At 39.8% G+C, this 13,899-nt stretch overlaps 1 protein-coding gene across 4 annotated transcripts in view; it reads right to left on the reverse strand.

The window, feature by feature from the left end:
- Positions 1-6,246, reverse strand: part of IFT88 (intraflagellar transport 88) — a 46,917-nt gene extending 40,671 nt beyond the window's left edge. The window contains exons 1-7 of one of the 4 annotated variants that reach the window (XM_074569558.1): positions 5,693-6,246; positions 4,977-5,070; positions 3,894-3,956; positions 3,578-3,634; positions 1,847-1,900; positions 182-245; positions 36-105 (exon numbers count right to left, since the gene is read on the reverse strand). In XM_074569558.1, the coding sequence (XP_074425659.1) occupies positions 36-105; positions 182-245; positions 1,847-1,900; positions 3,578-3,634; positions 3,894-3,956; positions 4,977-5,066 (398 nt within the window). In that variant the 5' untranslated portion in view covers positions 5,067-5,070; positions 5,693-6,246. Of the gene's footprint in view, positions 1-35; positions 106-181; positions 246-1,846; positions 1,901-3,577; positions 3,635-3,893; positions 3,957-4,976; positions 5,082-5,692 lie in introns of those variants that run through there. The other 3 variants (XM_074569575.1, XM_074569566.1, XM_074569549.1) reach the window with 3 other exon arrangements.
- Positions 6,247-13,899: the final 7,653 nt, after the last annotated feature.

Below are 13,899 nucleotides of genomic sequence, written 5' to 3' on the forward strand. Positions count from 1 at the left end.
CGCTTTGAAATAATTTAAAGCAAAACTGAACAAACCTGTCTGAATTTTTCATTTCCAGAGGTGGAGCAGGACCCCTTGCTTGGCCAAGAGGATCAAATGAAGAACCTGCAAAATTAACAGAGTACTGACAAGTGTAAAATAACATCTCCCTCTGGCAGATGGTGATTTCTACAAACCGTACCTCTCATAGCGGCCTTAGTGTAACCTGCAGCATGCACTGCTGTCATTGGTCGAGCAACCCCATCCTTAAACAAAAAGGAAGATATATTAAAATAATCTTCCTAAAAAATAGATTGTGGACAGTATGGACATCAGTTACATATTACAAAACCTTTAAATACAAAAACCATTTGTTACTACCTCAGTGAACTGAGTATTTTTTAAAATGTTTTCTTTCTCAAATATTATGTATCGTATAATATCGTTTTGTTCAGCCATGAGAAAAGAAGGCTTAAGGGAGATCTGATCACCATATTCCAGTATTTAAAGGGTGGCTACAAAGAAGATGGAGACTCCCTTTCTACAAGGAATCACATGGAAAAGCCGAAGGGTAATGGGTACCAGTTACTCCTGTGGAGATGCCAATTGGACACAGGAGGAAAATTTTTCACAATGAGAACAATTGGCCATTAGAATAATCTCCCCAAGGAAGTGGTGGATTCCCTCGCATTGGACACTTTTAAGATTTGGCTGGACAGGGTGTTGGCCCATCTCGTCTAGACTGTGCATTTTTCCAAGAAAGGTTGGAACAGATGATTCTTTAGGTCCTTTCCAACCTGGTATTCTGTGATAACTATCTACAAAGTAAAGGAGTAACCACTATCAGGAAACCGTAACTGACACAAAGGAACACATTACTTTGTGTAAATTTTATATTTTTTCAGAATACTTAATTTCAAAACACCTTTTATTTTTAGAAAATTCTTAAGACTTGTTGCTCTTAAGATCTGTAACATACTCTAGCTTACTGTCACACTGTTTCAGAACTCAGTTTCTTTTTTAATTTTTATTGCCAATAAAGAGAATGCTATGAGATTATGGATCAGAACGTTTTACTTTATCTAAACCAATACAGGCACATACAAACCACAGGTTTTTTTGTATTTGTAACTTGTTACCAGACAATGCCTCCTAACACAAGAATGTCTGACCCCATCCCATGCCAGCTTATTAAACCTTCCTGTCAGGACACTGAGTGCATTGATAAATGGTAATGGCCCTGACCAGACTCACCTGTGGCCTCCAGCCACACACGCTACCCATGGGTCCAGGAGCTTTATTTAAGCTCAACCCTGGCCCCTCAGTGCCTGACTGAGCTTTGTTAAAGGACTACTGGTTTCCACATCAGCCACAACTATGCCTGGCCACAGAGTCCCTTGATCCAGATTTCAACCTGTGGACTGACCTCCTGGATTGATTTTAGCGTTGCATTGTCGCTATGGACCTGACCAGTGATCATTGGTCCTAACTCTGTGCATTGACTTTCTGGCTTCACCTTGGACTGGACTCATCACTATGACATTGCCATACATTCTGGACCTTTGGTTGGACGTGGCCACCAGTTCTAGGTGGATCCAACTTGCCTTGCTCAGGTATTGTGGGATGGGGTCCTGGCTGGTGAGGTCCCTGCACAGCTGTATTGCTTCCAACCCCGCGCTCAAATAAAATACTCATCACAACCCTCATGCTTTCTGACAGTAGTATTTTCAAAATTGGACAAATTAAAACAGTGTAAAAAATTGTATTATTTTAAGGAACGTTAAATACTTCTATCAGACCCAAACACTTATCAGGAAACTTCATTGTTCCAAATCCATATAAAATATGTTAATATTGAAACTTTTACCTGTATAGCTCCTGTCATTGGTCTTCCCATAGATGAAGTTAAAGTTGCCTTCGACTACAAAAATAAGGAAGTTGTTTGAAATTAGCATTCACAAAGCATTAGAAGCCTGTAAAGGCCGTGTACAGTCTTCTCAACACTGAGTTTTATGAGTTGATTTAACTCTCATGTAAGTTCATAGCAAAATTCCAATTTATGTTATTCATATACAATATACAGACAGTGCCTGGCAGACTTAAGATGTCAAACACTTCAGTTAGCACAAATTCACAGTATTGTTTTTTTATGTATTTGGATATCTGTCAGACTTTTTAAAAAAAATACATAGGAATGTATCTGAGGCAGCAGTACTTTCCATTATTAAATTATTGAAATTACTACCTTTAAACTGAACAAGTAATTTACACAAAATATTTCAGTAAGATTCTGAGTACAACTGATAAGAGATTAATACAGGGGCAGATTTTAAGTCATACTTTCATGAAGATTTATTTTACAATAAATACTGATACACTTTGAAACTGCCAATGGATGTCTTTTCTATGAGTTGATATGCTGCATACTGTCCTTCTGTATTAGCGTTAAAAAAGTACAGAAGTAAATGTGAAATATTTAGTAGTAAGTGCTAAAGGTTTCTACAAATATAAAATACAAACAGACAAAAATAAAGCGTTTCAGACCATGAAAAAGTATTTCCCTAATTTCCAGAGGCCTATGTTTTACTATTTTACCCACTAATCCATCACACATGATTGGTTTTCGTTTTTTCTGGTAAGACTGAATCTATTAACAAGGACTGTAGTGTAGGAGAGTAAAACAGGTAGTACTGTGGACTGGATAATGCTTTGGAGGTTTCTAGCTCTACTATCACAGATGAACATCTCAGTCTTTATTATCATTAGCAAGTGCCTTTTTGAGCACTCTTTTCACAAGACAGCTTTACCCATAGCATGGTACTACACTAAACGCCGGCAAACACCATTGCTAAGAAAAACCAATCTCTAAAGGAATGTATCCAGAGCCGGTACAAGAAGGTTCAGAGTAAAGGTTGTATTTCAATGACATAATAGAATTTGAAATTGCTTTAGATCTCTTATGCAAGTTAGCTGGATAACAATGTGATGTCCCTTCTTTATTTGCCATAAAACTTACAGGAACTTTATATCTAAGAGCATTGTCTTCTCAAATTTGACTGAGACAGGCAAACAGGTTGAAAATTTACTGGGATAAGGGAACAGTGGATATATCACTAATGTGTAACTTCTGTTTCCATACCAAAACAGGTTAAAGTGTTAGTTATATAAGAATTACAATAGGCTAAGTATTCCAAAGAATATAACCAACTTTTTCTGACTAAACTAGAGGTGATTTGAAAACCCATATTTAAGACTTAATTTCACCTTAACTTTCAGAAAACTTTCCCAAACCCAAATAACAACCCACCCAGTTCCTCCTGCAAGAAAATCAGGTTAATACCTTGGAATCTACTGCCTTATGCAGTACAGAGGTTGATTTGCTGTGTGGTTTGGGAGAAAAAGGAAAAAAAAAATAAAATAAAAAAATCAGGAACCATGCACAGAGTTGTGAATTAACTACAATTAATGAATACATGTAGTTGACTGGAAGGAAATACTTAGATAAGAAGAGCTCACTTTGTGCAAGGGATCAAATGGTAAATTTATTTTTTGGTAAACACCTCGTTTTCATTAAGAATACAACAGAACAAAAACCTACCCCAAATCCAGTAGCTAAAGGTCTTGAAGCTGATGTACCAGGAATTTTGGCTGTCACCTAGGTGGAAAAAAAACCCAAAACCAACCCCCACCAATTAATAATTAACACATATGGTTGTTAGTCTTTCTATATAGTTTCCGTAGTGAATATTTTTTAGTTATTTTTCACATAAATAACTAAAGTCTGTATCTTCATAGTAGTAGTAGACAACAAAAAGATAAAAGAGTCACAAGATAAGCTTGCATCAGTGCCAAAATTAGAGCTAGGGCTCTAGAGAAGGTCTACACTATTGCAATGTATTTTGAAAGGTACTTACAGGAGGTCTTCTACCATGACTTGTTCTTGCTGCCTGTTGAAAAGCCACATCATTTTCTAAATCCTAGAAAAGATAAAACAAAAATATCAGTCCTTTTAAAACCACAACACCCAAAGCCACAATTTCAGAACCTTAGGACTGCTGAATACAGGTAGGTAAAAAACAATTCTTCTTCCAAAAATACTTGACTTGAAGATAGCTGAGTGACAGGTTTTACTGACAATAAATAATGACTATATTATTTGGTCTATCTTTTTTGGTATTTTAGATTAGGAAATGTAAAAAACCATTACTCTCTGAAAAATAAAAACACAGTGAGGAAGCAGACCTTTAGTGATAAAATATAACATGAAATTTTATTTCTGTCCAAAAGCTTACTACTAGCACTATTTCTAAATTGTAACATTAATGCCTGTCACGCCACTACATTACAGTATCTCACGTCTGTCAGGTCATGCTGCAACTCCCACAAATTTGGCATTGGGATTTCACACAAGATACTGCACCTTGCAACACTGGTCCTGCTTTGAGCAAGGTAGTGGGTTTGGACCAAATGACGCCTGTTGTTCCAATTCCACTACATCAGCAGTTACCAGAAAGCGGTCTGCAGGGTTACCGTAAGTCATCCCAGATGCTCTACCGATTGCACAGGGAACTGCAAGACTCCACTCTACTGTTACCTCCTTCAGCTGCAGCACAGCAAGAGATCAATGACCTATTGACCAATAAGTAGCCACTTTTGTCAGAAAACTTGCTGCTGCACACTGTCTGGGAAACACCACATTGAACGTACCCAAATGTGAATATGGCTTTCAATTAACTAGGATTTTACACTACATACATTCTAACCATTAAAGCATATTAGATCTGCTATGAGATGCACACAGGTATTTTGTTGGAATAGAAAACTATAAAAAAAATAACTAGTCAAAAAGATTCTGGTGAAACTTCATATATTTCTTGCTAAATAAAGAAAATTTCTCCTCAAAGCAGTAGTACACTTGCGCGTTACTGTACCCACGTGTTCTTATCTTGTACTTAGAAGTTAAAATCCTATGTATGGGAAACAGCAAGTATTTTTACCTCTGTGTCAAACGTGGGGTTATAATCATTGTAGCCAGAATAAAGATCATCTTCATCAGCCTCAGGAGCCAGATGCACATTTTGCATCATTTTTCTGTGAAACATTTAACATGCCAAAATATCACCTCAGTGGTTTTATACATGTCTTTAAAAGTGTAAAATATAAATAGTAATAAGGTTTACAAGTTCAAAAGAGCTAAAATTTCATTTTATTTTTTAATTGCTGCCTGTGGAATTAAAAATAAGCCATGATTAGTCATAAAAACTAGAGTACACCTATAAAGAATACTAAATGGCACCATTTCATAGAATTAGATTTTGTTAGGTATTTATAGCACTGTCAGAAAATTGTTTTAAAAATATTTATCATTAAAGCTGGATTATCACAACAATGAACTGTATTACTTTTATAATAGTATCTTTACATTCTCAGATAATTCAGATTTAAGATAATTCTCTCAGTCTAAAGTTTGCCTTAGTTTTTTAATTAGGCCAAACCATACTAGTCAGTCTAATGAAAATATCTCATCTAGCTTCAAATCTTCCTTCACCCATGTCCTTATATGAACACAGACACAGCTATTCTCTATCTGCAACGTTCTTCATATAATTTTTCCATTTCAATTCGAGCAGTTCTTAAAAACTAGAATTAAAGAAGCCTTGGTTCCAATGTCTTTCTTCAGAAATACTTTAGTGTCTAATGCAGCTGCATTCACCTTGTGGTCTTTCCCCCGCTGAGGGGTCTCTCTTTGCCTGGCTACCTATTTTCATGAAAACATTAAGAAGAGAACACTTGACTTCAGCTATAATATGAAATACATGCACTTCAGCAGGTAAGCAGGCCTTGGCCAGGACGAAGCGCTGCACACCCCACCAAGGGCCGATCCCGCTCCAGCCGGCGGACGGGATCCCGCCGCCGCTTCCCCTTTGGCTGGGGCCTCCTCCAAGCCGTACGCGGGGCCGCCGCGGCCCGAGGCCGAACCGGGCTCCTTTTTGCGGGTTTCCTCGGTCAGCGCCCGAGGCGGGGGGGGGGCGGCGGCGGCGGCGGCGAATGCCCCGCAGCGCGGCAGGTCACCGACAGGTTCAGGGAACCGATGCGGCGGTGCCAACGCCCGACACAGCGCACACGACCCGCTCCCCGGTGGCCCGCGGCCGCTGCCCCAAATGTGGCGGAGGCGGCCGGGACCGGGCCGGGCCGCGTTGCTAAGGGGAGGCGGGAGGACGCGGTCCCATGAGGCGCCGCGCCCGGCTGCGCGGAGGCCCCGCGCATGCGCAGAGCAGCTGCCGAAGCCTTTGCCCCCCCTGTGGGCGTGGCCGGCTGTGAGGGACGCTCCCGCCGCAAATGGCGGCGCAGGAGCACGGCGGGCAGGCGGGTGTGGGGGGTGGCATTATTCGGCCGCTCGGCTGCTGGAGATACCGGTTCCCTGCTGCCCCTCCGCTTCCTGCCAGGATCGGCTTGGGCGTGCTTACTTCTGTCGTTAACTAAAGGAAGCCGACCCTCATCTTCTTTCCGCAAATTAAACGTTAAGAAAATTCTGTCTTACAAAATGTGTGACTATAGGGGGTAACCCATGCGAATGCAAAAATTTCTGTGACCACCTTCTACATGGGAAACTACTGCTCTGAACTCTTCTGGACAAGGTTTTTGAAGTGGGTTAGTGTTGATCACTGAGCTAAGAGCTAAATGCAAACGAAATTTGACTTTCTACTTGTTCTAGGACTTCCTCTGAATTGATCCTGCAAACGCTTTAATTTCTTGAGGTAGGTTATGCACATTTCCATGATGGGAGCCTGTGTGCTAAGGAATAAAAGTTCTGTTATACGATGGACATACAAACAACTGTTGTTTCCCCCTGTGCTTTCCTCATCTTCTGGAAGAGGAAGACAAAACTACTGTGAAGGATGGCGGATGTGTCAGGCTGCATACCTTTAGTCCACGGGATAAGGAAATATAAATGGAAGCAAGATCTGTTGTCAGCTAGACACTGCTTTGCTGTGTGCAAACAGAAGTCTGCAATGTGGATAATATTTACCAACTTTAAAGAGAAAATTATTAGGATGAATGAGTTAGTGTTTCTGAAATATTAAATAGAGAACAATTAACATTCTGAATGGGGTAAAAAATCCAGATTCTTCATAATGGGGAATTCAGGATTACAGGATCATAGAATAATTCAGGCTGGAAGAGACCTCAGGGCATCTCTCCCGTCCTTACACCTAGTTTAAATTTGTGTCTCTTCCCAAGAGTCAAGTCAACCTGCTGTCATTTTATGGTGAAAATGGGTATTTTGTGCTATGGATTTGTTATCACGAGAGGAAAGCAAATCTACTGTGGCAAAGCAAATGGCTTTTTGCATAGCTGTGAAACTTCACGCTCAAGCACGTGTCCGACACGTGGGAGCACCTCATCACAGCACACACCTTTAGCACGTTTCTCGAGCTCCGGACTGTTGCTGGCCCATGCCCTCTGGAGTGCAGTGGCCTCCACAGCTCTCGGGCAGCAGCCGGCACCTCTGGGCAGAGACCTCACCACAGTCCCCGCTCACTCTCGGGGTGCTCAGCCGCACCATTTCTTCCAGTGAGCCGAGAAATCTGCTCTCACAACTCAAAGGCTCAATTGAAAAAAAGACAGTAAAGCTTCCCATCTGGCATAGTCTCTGAAACCAAATAAAAAATTAGAGGCACAAATGTCTAGGAAAAAAATGTATTTCTACTACCATTTTTACTGCTTTCTCTTAGTTGGTATTTTGGAAACCCTGCTAAGTGTCAGCTCATTTGCTCACAGCAGATCATTACGCTCTGGGGAAAGTTTCCTGTGCCTAAATGGGAAACAGAATGGAATCAAAGAATCATAGAATGGTTTAGGTTGGAAGGGACCTTAAAGATCATCTAGTTCTAACCCCCTGCCATGCAGCAGGAATCTCTGAACATACCTGCAGTCTTTTTGAGAAAGAAAATATTTCACAAGACCAATTGTAACCTACCTCTACTGCCTTATGCCAATGGCTAAGCTGCAAAAACAATATGCAGTGCAGAGTCAGTCAGAACACCTTTTCCATGGTCAGAGTTTGTGAGCATTATGCTCACAACGTCAGGGCTTTCTACTGCTCGCCTTCTTTCAGCCTCAAAGTCCTTTGCAAAGAGATAAGGCACAGAGGATATGAGTGAAAGGTCTTTCTACTCTGGCTCCCAACAAGAGAAACAAAGATAACAAAGAAGTATTAAGACATTATCATTTCTTGCATTCATGCTCCATGCATGAGCCACTTTCACACAGAAACTTCAGACTTGAGACCTTTGGACATGAGAGTGTTCATACCTGAAGTTTCTGGAATACAAGTATTTTGCAGAATGACAGAGTTCAGGTGGGAAAAATTTTCAGGTGAGCTACTTGCCACAAATTATGAACTTCAGCACCGGGAATATATATACGTTTCTAGCCCCCCTTTTCTACTGTGACTCCACATATGTAATTGAGCCTATAGTTTTTAGATTTTTCTGATTGTTCCCAGACACATTCACGTGTACACAAGCAGCAGGTACATTCTGTGGCAAGAGCCACCACTGGAATCTGACTATGTTCATATTATCAAACTTCCTTACCCTCCAAAATTGTGTGTATACACTCAAATCAGCTATTGGAAGTGGTGCCTGGCCTGTATGGTCCCTGACCATGCTGGGAATTGTTTGGGAGAACGATAGCTAGCTAACACTATAATACTTAACCCCAGAGACAGTTGACTCCAGGGCCTGGTCCAGCCCCTGCCAATGCTGCACATTGTCCCCACTGCCAGAGCGTGCACCAAGGGCCAAGGAGCTTGGGAACACTCCCTGGCCCAGCTCCTTAGGCCTCTCAGTCCAGCTACTACTTCTGATACCCTCGCAACAACATAAGGGTCTCAACAGACTTTACTTACATTTCTAAAAGCTGTGTCAGTCTAAAATTATTATTTTTTCTGGTGCTGTGAAGTATAAATAGAGCTTAATGCATGAATCACAGAATCACAGACCCCAAAAATGTCAGGATCCTTTGTAGCAACACGGGACCTTACTCACGGGTTGTGATTGTAAGACATCTTCCAACAAGGTCATGCTACAGGGAGAAACCCGTATGATGTAACTGTCTTTACTGGTTTTTGCGAAATCCAGAGGGCAACCTGGAATGTGAAGCTGCCAAAAAAAATATGTAAATTTAGTATACAGCCCAAGCAACATTGTATGCTGTGAATTCCTGATCATTTTAAATTGGATTGTCACTAAATAAAGTTGTCCTGTTCTTTTCCCACCTTCTGATTTTCATTTGTGCCCCGGATCAGTCCTCTGACTGGCATCAAGTTAGATGCTTGTGCAGCCGAAGCAAACTGCAGATTTGATCAGGTTTTTGTTCAGTTACCTGTCAAGACATCAAGTACCCAATCCAGTAAATTCAGTGAAAATTTAGGGCAGATTAAGGAGACCATGAAGCTATATTCTTAAACACATGGTGTATCTGTCTTCTTGCAGCGGTAACATTGCAAATACGGTCTCAGACAAACTGTTCCAGGACCTACTAACTTGGGTGCAGGGGTTACTGGCCACCATCTACCTGTGATAATCACTTTTGGTGTGTACCTTATCCTTTCTCTAGCAGTTTAACTGTTTGTCTGATCTAATTGGTGTTTTCAGAAAATGGTCTGAATTGAAAAGCAATTCTCCCATTATAATCTTTAAAAAGTAATTTTCCAGCATTGAATTCTGGACTCACTAGGTGTTCAGAGTCTTCTGCTGTCATGGGGAGACCCTTCAGCTAGCTCGACTGCCACAAACAGTGAAGCTACATTTAACCACTTCTCTGGGAACTGACAGATCTTGTCAGAATACCTCTAAAAATTACTGAAGGGAAAGAAAATATGGAATGCATATAAAATTAAAGCCTTTCTAATACTTAACCTTTCAAATATTTTCTTGATTTTGTTGAAATTGTGAGAGTGGAATGGTAATTGAACTTCATGGTAACTAATTTTATTTTAAGGACAAATAAAAATTGAAAAATTAAAGTCTCAGATCATGCTCTTCCTATACTTGAAAATTCAAATTTCAACTGTTTAGTATTTTGCGGACTGATCTATGTTACAGCCTTGATACTCTGGGCTCATTTATCTCATCAACAGATACATATTGTATGTTACTTTCCTCTGTTATCAAGTGTGTGAACAGTATGGTGTTAGAATCTTTATGTATTAGCTCGTTATTTCTGTGCTGTTAAAAACACACCTCTATAGCACTTTTGAACATAAAGTTCTTCCAGTTAATGTTTCCTACCATAGGATCAATAAGTTAAAGAAGCCTTTTGTCTATTGTAGGAGATTTAAAAAATCTATTTTATATTTGTGATCTCTGAGTTGGTGTCCATAAACATATATAAATTACATTAAGAGAATTCAGGTTAGAAAATAAAGTTTCTAGGCCTATTCTTGATGCAATGATAAATACAAGGATCAGAATGTTTTTGGGGTTAGGTTCTTAATGAGGAATTAATTAGGTATTTTATAGAGTTGAAAGTTTTTAAAAGAGCTATTTCAGAACAGTTCTAAAGGCAGAAAATATTCAGTGTAGTTCTGCTCTAACCATCAATTTACTATATAGTCTGTATTTTGAAAAGCAAGTAAATCAATTTACATAAATTTGAAAACAAAATAAATGGAAGACCCTCATTATGAACAACACATATGTTATGAATAATATATACGTTATTTGGGTTTAAAAGACATTTGCAACAGGAAAATTATCTTGTTAACAATTACTTTTTACTATTAAAGGAAATAATTCCATCTAGTTTTGCTGAATCATGTTTTTGTAATATCTGTTTTACTACTGTTTACTTCCTGATTCTTACAGATAGCTTAAGAATCAGCATTTTAGCAAAACTGGTAGCATTTGCATCAGACCATTTGCACTGTGAAAGACCACCTAAATTAACTCCATGAACTACTAGCAATAATTAAAATTAGAGTTTTAATTGTAACATAATTTTAATATAATCACTAGTTAAAATTACAGTATACACACCATTAGTTAGACATCTACAGAATAGGAATGAAGTTATTAAATTAAAGCTATCATTTTAAGGCATTATGTTTTCTGAACTGTTAGTATCATAGTAGCAATGTACCATCGTCCATTACAAAAGAAATGCACTTTCTGGGTGCTCTGGTGAGCAAGTAACGTATTAAACCAATCTAATATTTAACAAATGTGAACTATGCTTCTGTTTTCACCCCATGCCAAAAGCTCAGGCTAGGACACTCTACACAAGCATGGAACTCATTTATTTTCTGCAAGGGAGAATTCACATCTCCTTCACATTCCACCTCCCTGTGGCTCACAGTTAACCCTAGTTATTTCCCCTTGTTTGTTCCACAACTGTTTTATACTGTCCTGCTCCTCCCCTCGGTAAACCCACCTTCTCTCCGCAGCCAGTAGCAGTTTTCAGCTCCTCACGTGGGGCAGCAAAGGAGCATGCTCAATAGAAAGAGACCAAAAACATGGAGGGATCAACTTTGCAGCTCCCAACACAAGTCAAGTGTGCTCCTACTGCTGTTGGACTTAGAAGAAAGAATATATACATTGGTGAGTGTATATTTGCTCTACTTGGGCCTCTCCTGCTGCCAGTACAAGCCCTGCTTTTAATTCCCTAATGGAGCCCAGGACCTTTAACCATATTATTGTTACAGGTTTTTGACATTTCTGAGCTTAGGGCACCTTCTCTTGTTCCCATGTGAGTTGCAGGAGAGGGAGGAGAATCACTGTCCCTTATTTGTGGAGGCTGCAAGTACTGGGCCTAAAAATTCTTATGCTATTACACAAAAGTGAAACTTTGCTCTTTTAAAAAAAATCATATTTTCTTCCCTTGACTTACACTTCTGAGAATTTAATTCTTTGTATTTTCTGTTCTTCTTGTGAACCTCTCTCTTTATCCACTTTTGAACTATTCAGTTTGGACTCATCAGTGTGTCTGGTCACCACAATGGGGAAGATGGCTGCTGTCATACTCTAATCAAATAACCAATGCAGAGCTACGCGGCTTTGTCACTAATATATGGATGATAATAATATAGTTCAGATTTTATTGCCATGGACCCCTTGTTTTGTTCACCAACAGAACTTAAAGGCCCTGTAATTGCTATTATGACAGCTGTGATTAGCTCTGAACCCCCTGTAATAACACCTCCTGAACAGTTTAATGGAGCTTTTAATTCTGCTGAATCAATTTGTCTGTCTGTAATGGCTTTTCTCTCTAATGGTCTATTACTTAAGACAACTTAAGGTATAAATACACATCTCAGGAGGTCAAAGAATATTAAAATAACTGGTAGGTACTTCCAAATGGGACTCATGGCGACCTTGTTCTGAAAACCATGTTTCCAAAGCCCAGGAGACATTAGTTTTGTGTTCTAGGAACATAATTTTATTTCTTTGAAGTAAAAACTTGAGTACACAAAATAAGTATACGTTGATTGCTTCAGTTACGCTTTGGCTAGAAAAAGGTCTTTGTGTTTTGAACACGTGCTAAGTCATGCCATTTTGAAGTAGTCTTCAAAGGAGCAAAGTTTGTACTTGCTAAAACCATAGAATTGCTTTCTACACAAGGTACGAGCAGCGGGACTGGCAGGGCATCCCACACCCATCTGTCCCACTTCCTTCGACCTTTCTATGGCCCAGTTATGGCCCCTTTGCTCCACCTGCATTTCCCAGCTACTGGCAGGTCTTGGGTTACGTGGATGGTGCTCAGGTTGGGAAGTCAAGGAGACGCTAGTTTGGTTTTCCACCTGCTATCCATTGAGTGGTCTTTGTGAAGCCTTTAGGAATTTATACTTTTGAGATCTCTGTCTCCTTGTTGAATGTATTTGGAATTAGCAAAAAGCTAGTGAGGACGATAGGTGTACAAAGTGATTATGTACGTCTTTTATCTTAGTTTTTTCTTGGAAACTAGAAGAAATGATAGCCAAACAAAGGTTCAAAAGATATCCAAAGGTTCACTGAACTTCACCAGTAACTATGAAATGTTTATTCTGGGAACAGATGTATTAATTTTCAACTTTATTTTTTTCAGAAAGCCAGAAACACGAAAAAGCTTGCAAGTATTTTTCAGCTATTTAAAAAGTACAGTAATATAATCTTTGATAACAAGTAAGCATTTGAAATGTTAACTTTTGTTTCTTTTCAGGAATATAAGCATGATTAGAGAGCAATACGCAGATGAGTAGGAACTACACAGAATTAGAAAAAATGAGTAATGCAGCATGCCATCAGGAACAGAAGATATTGTAGAGCAGCTTAATGAATTATGTTGATATTGTAATGTCACATTTTTGCACAATTATTTTAAGTTTTTCTATGAAAACCAAGGACAGCCAAAATATGTTTTTAATTGAGAATTCATGAAGGAAGTATTTTTAAGAATAGTTAAGGCCTTGCTTAATGTGAAAAAAAGTATGGAACTAGTTTCAAATTTAAACTTTAGTTTGGAATTCATATGTGCCCTTGTCAAAAAACAGAGAGCAATGGGTTTTGATGTATTCTAGTGCTATCCCTGGCCAAAGTGCAATGGGGTCTTTGCATCCTCAAAGGGGGCTGTGAATCCCAAGGCTCAGACTCTCTCACAGGTGTTTCATCAGGAGCTCCCATGGGGGTACCTGAACACCTTTGATTACACGGCCATAGGGGTCTACCCTTCTTAATGGTAGGGTAGGACCTTGGCCCTTACCCAGACCTTCGCCTTGTCCCACCCCAGGGCAGGTATGGTGGGGAGGCCTCCGTCCTGGCAAAAGCAGACCTCCTGCCCCTCATCCTGCAGGTGACCACCCTCATGGTGCAGCCCGAGGATGGACACGCAGGGCCTGCCTTCCCACGGGGGACAAACCAGCGCTGCCGGCACCTCGAG

Source organism: Larus michahellis, chromosome 1 (assembly GCF_964199755.1).
Source record: "Larus michahellis chromosome 1, bLarMic1.1, whole genome shotgun sequence".
Lineage (NCBI taxonomy): Eukaryota > Metazoa > Chordata > Aves > Charadriiformes > Laridae > Larus > Larus michahellis.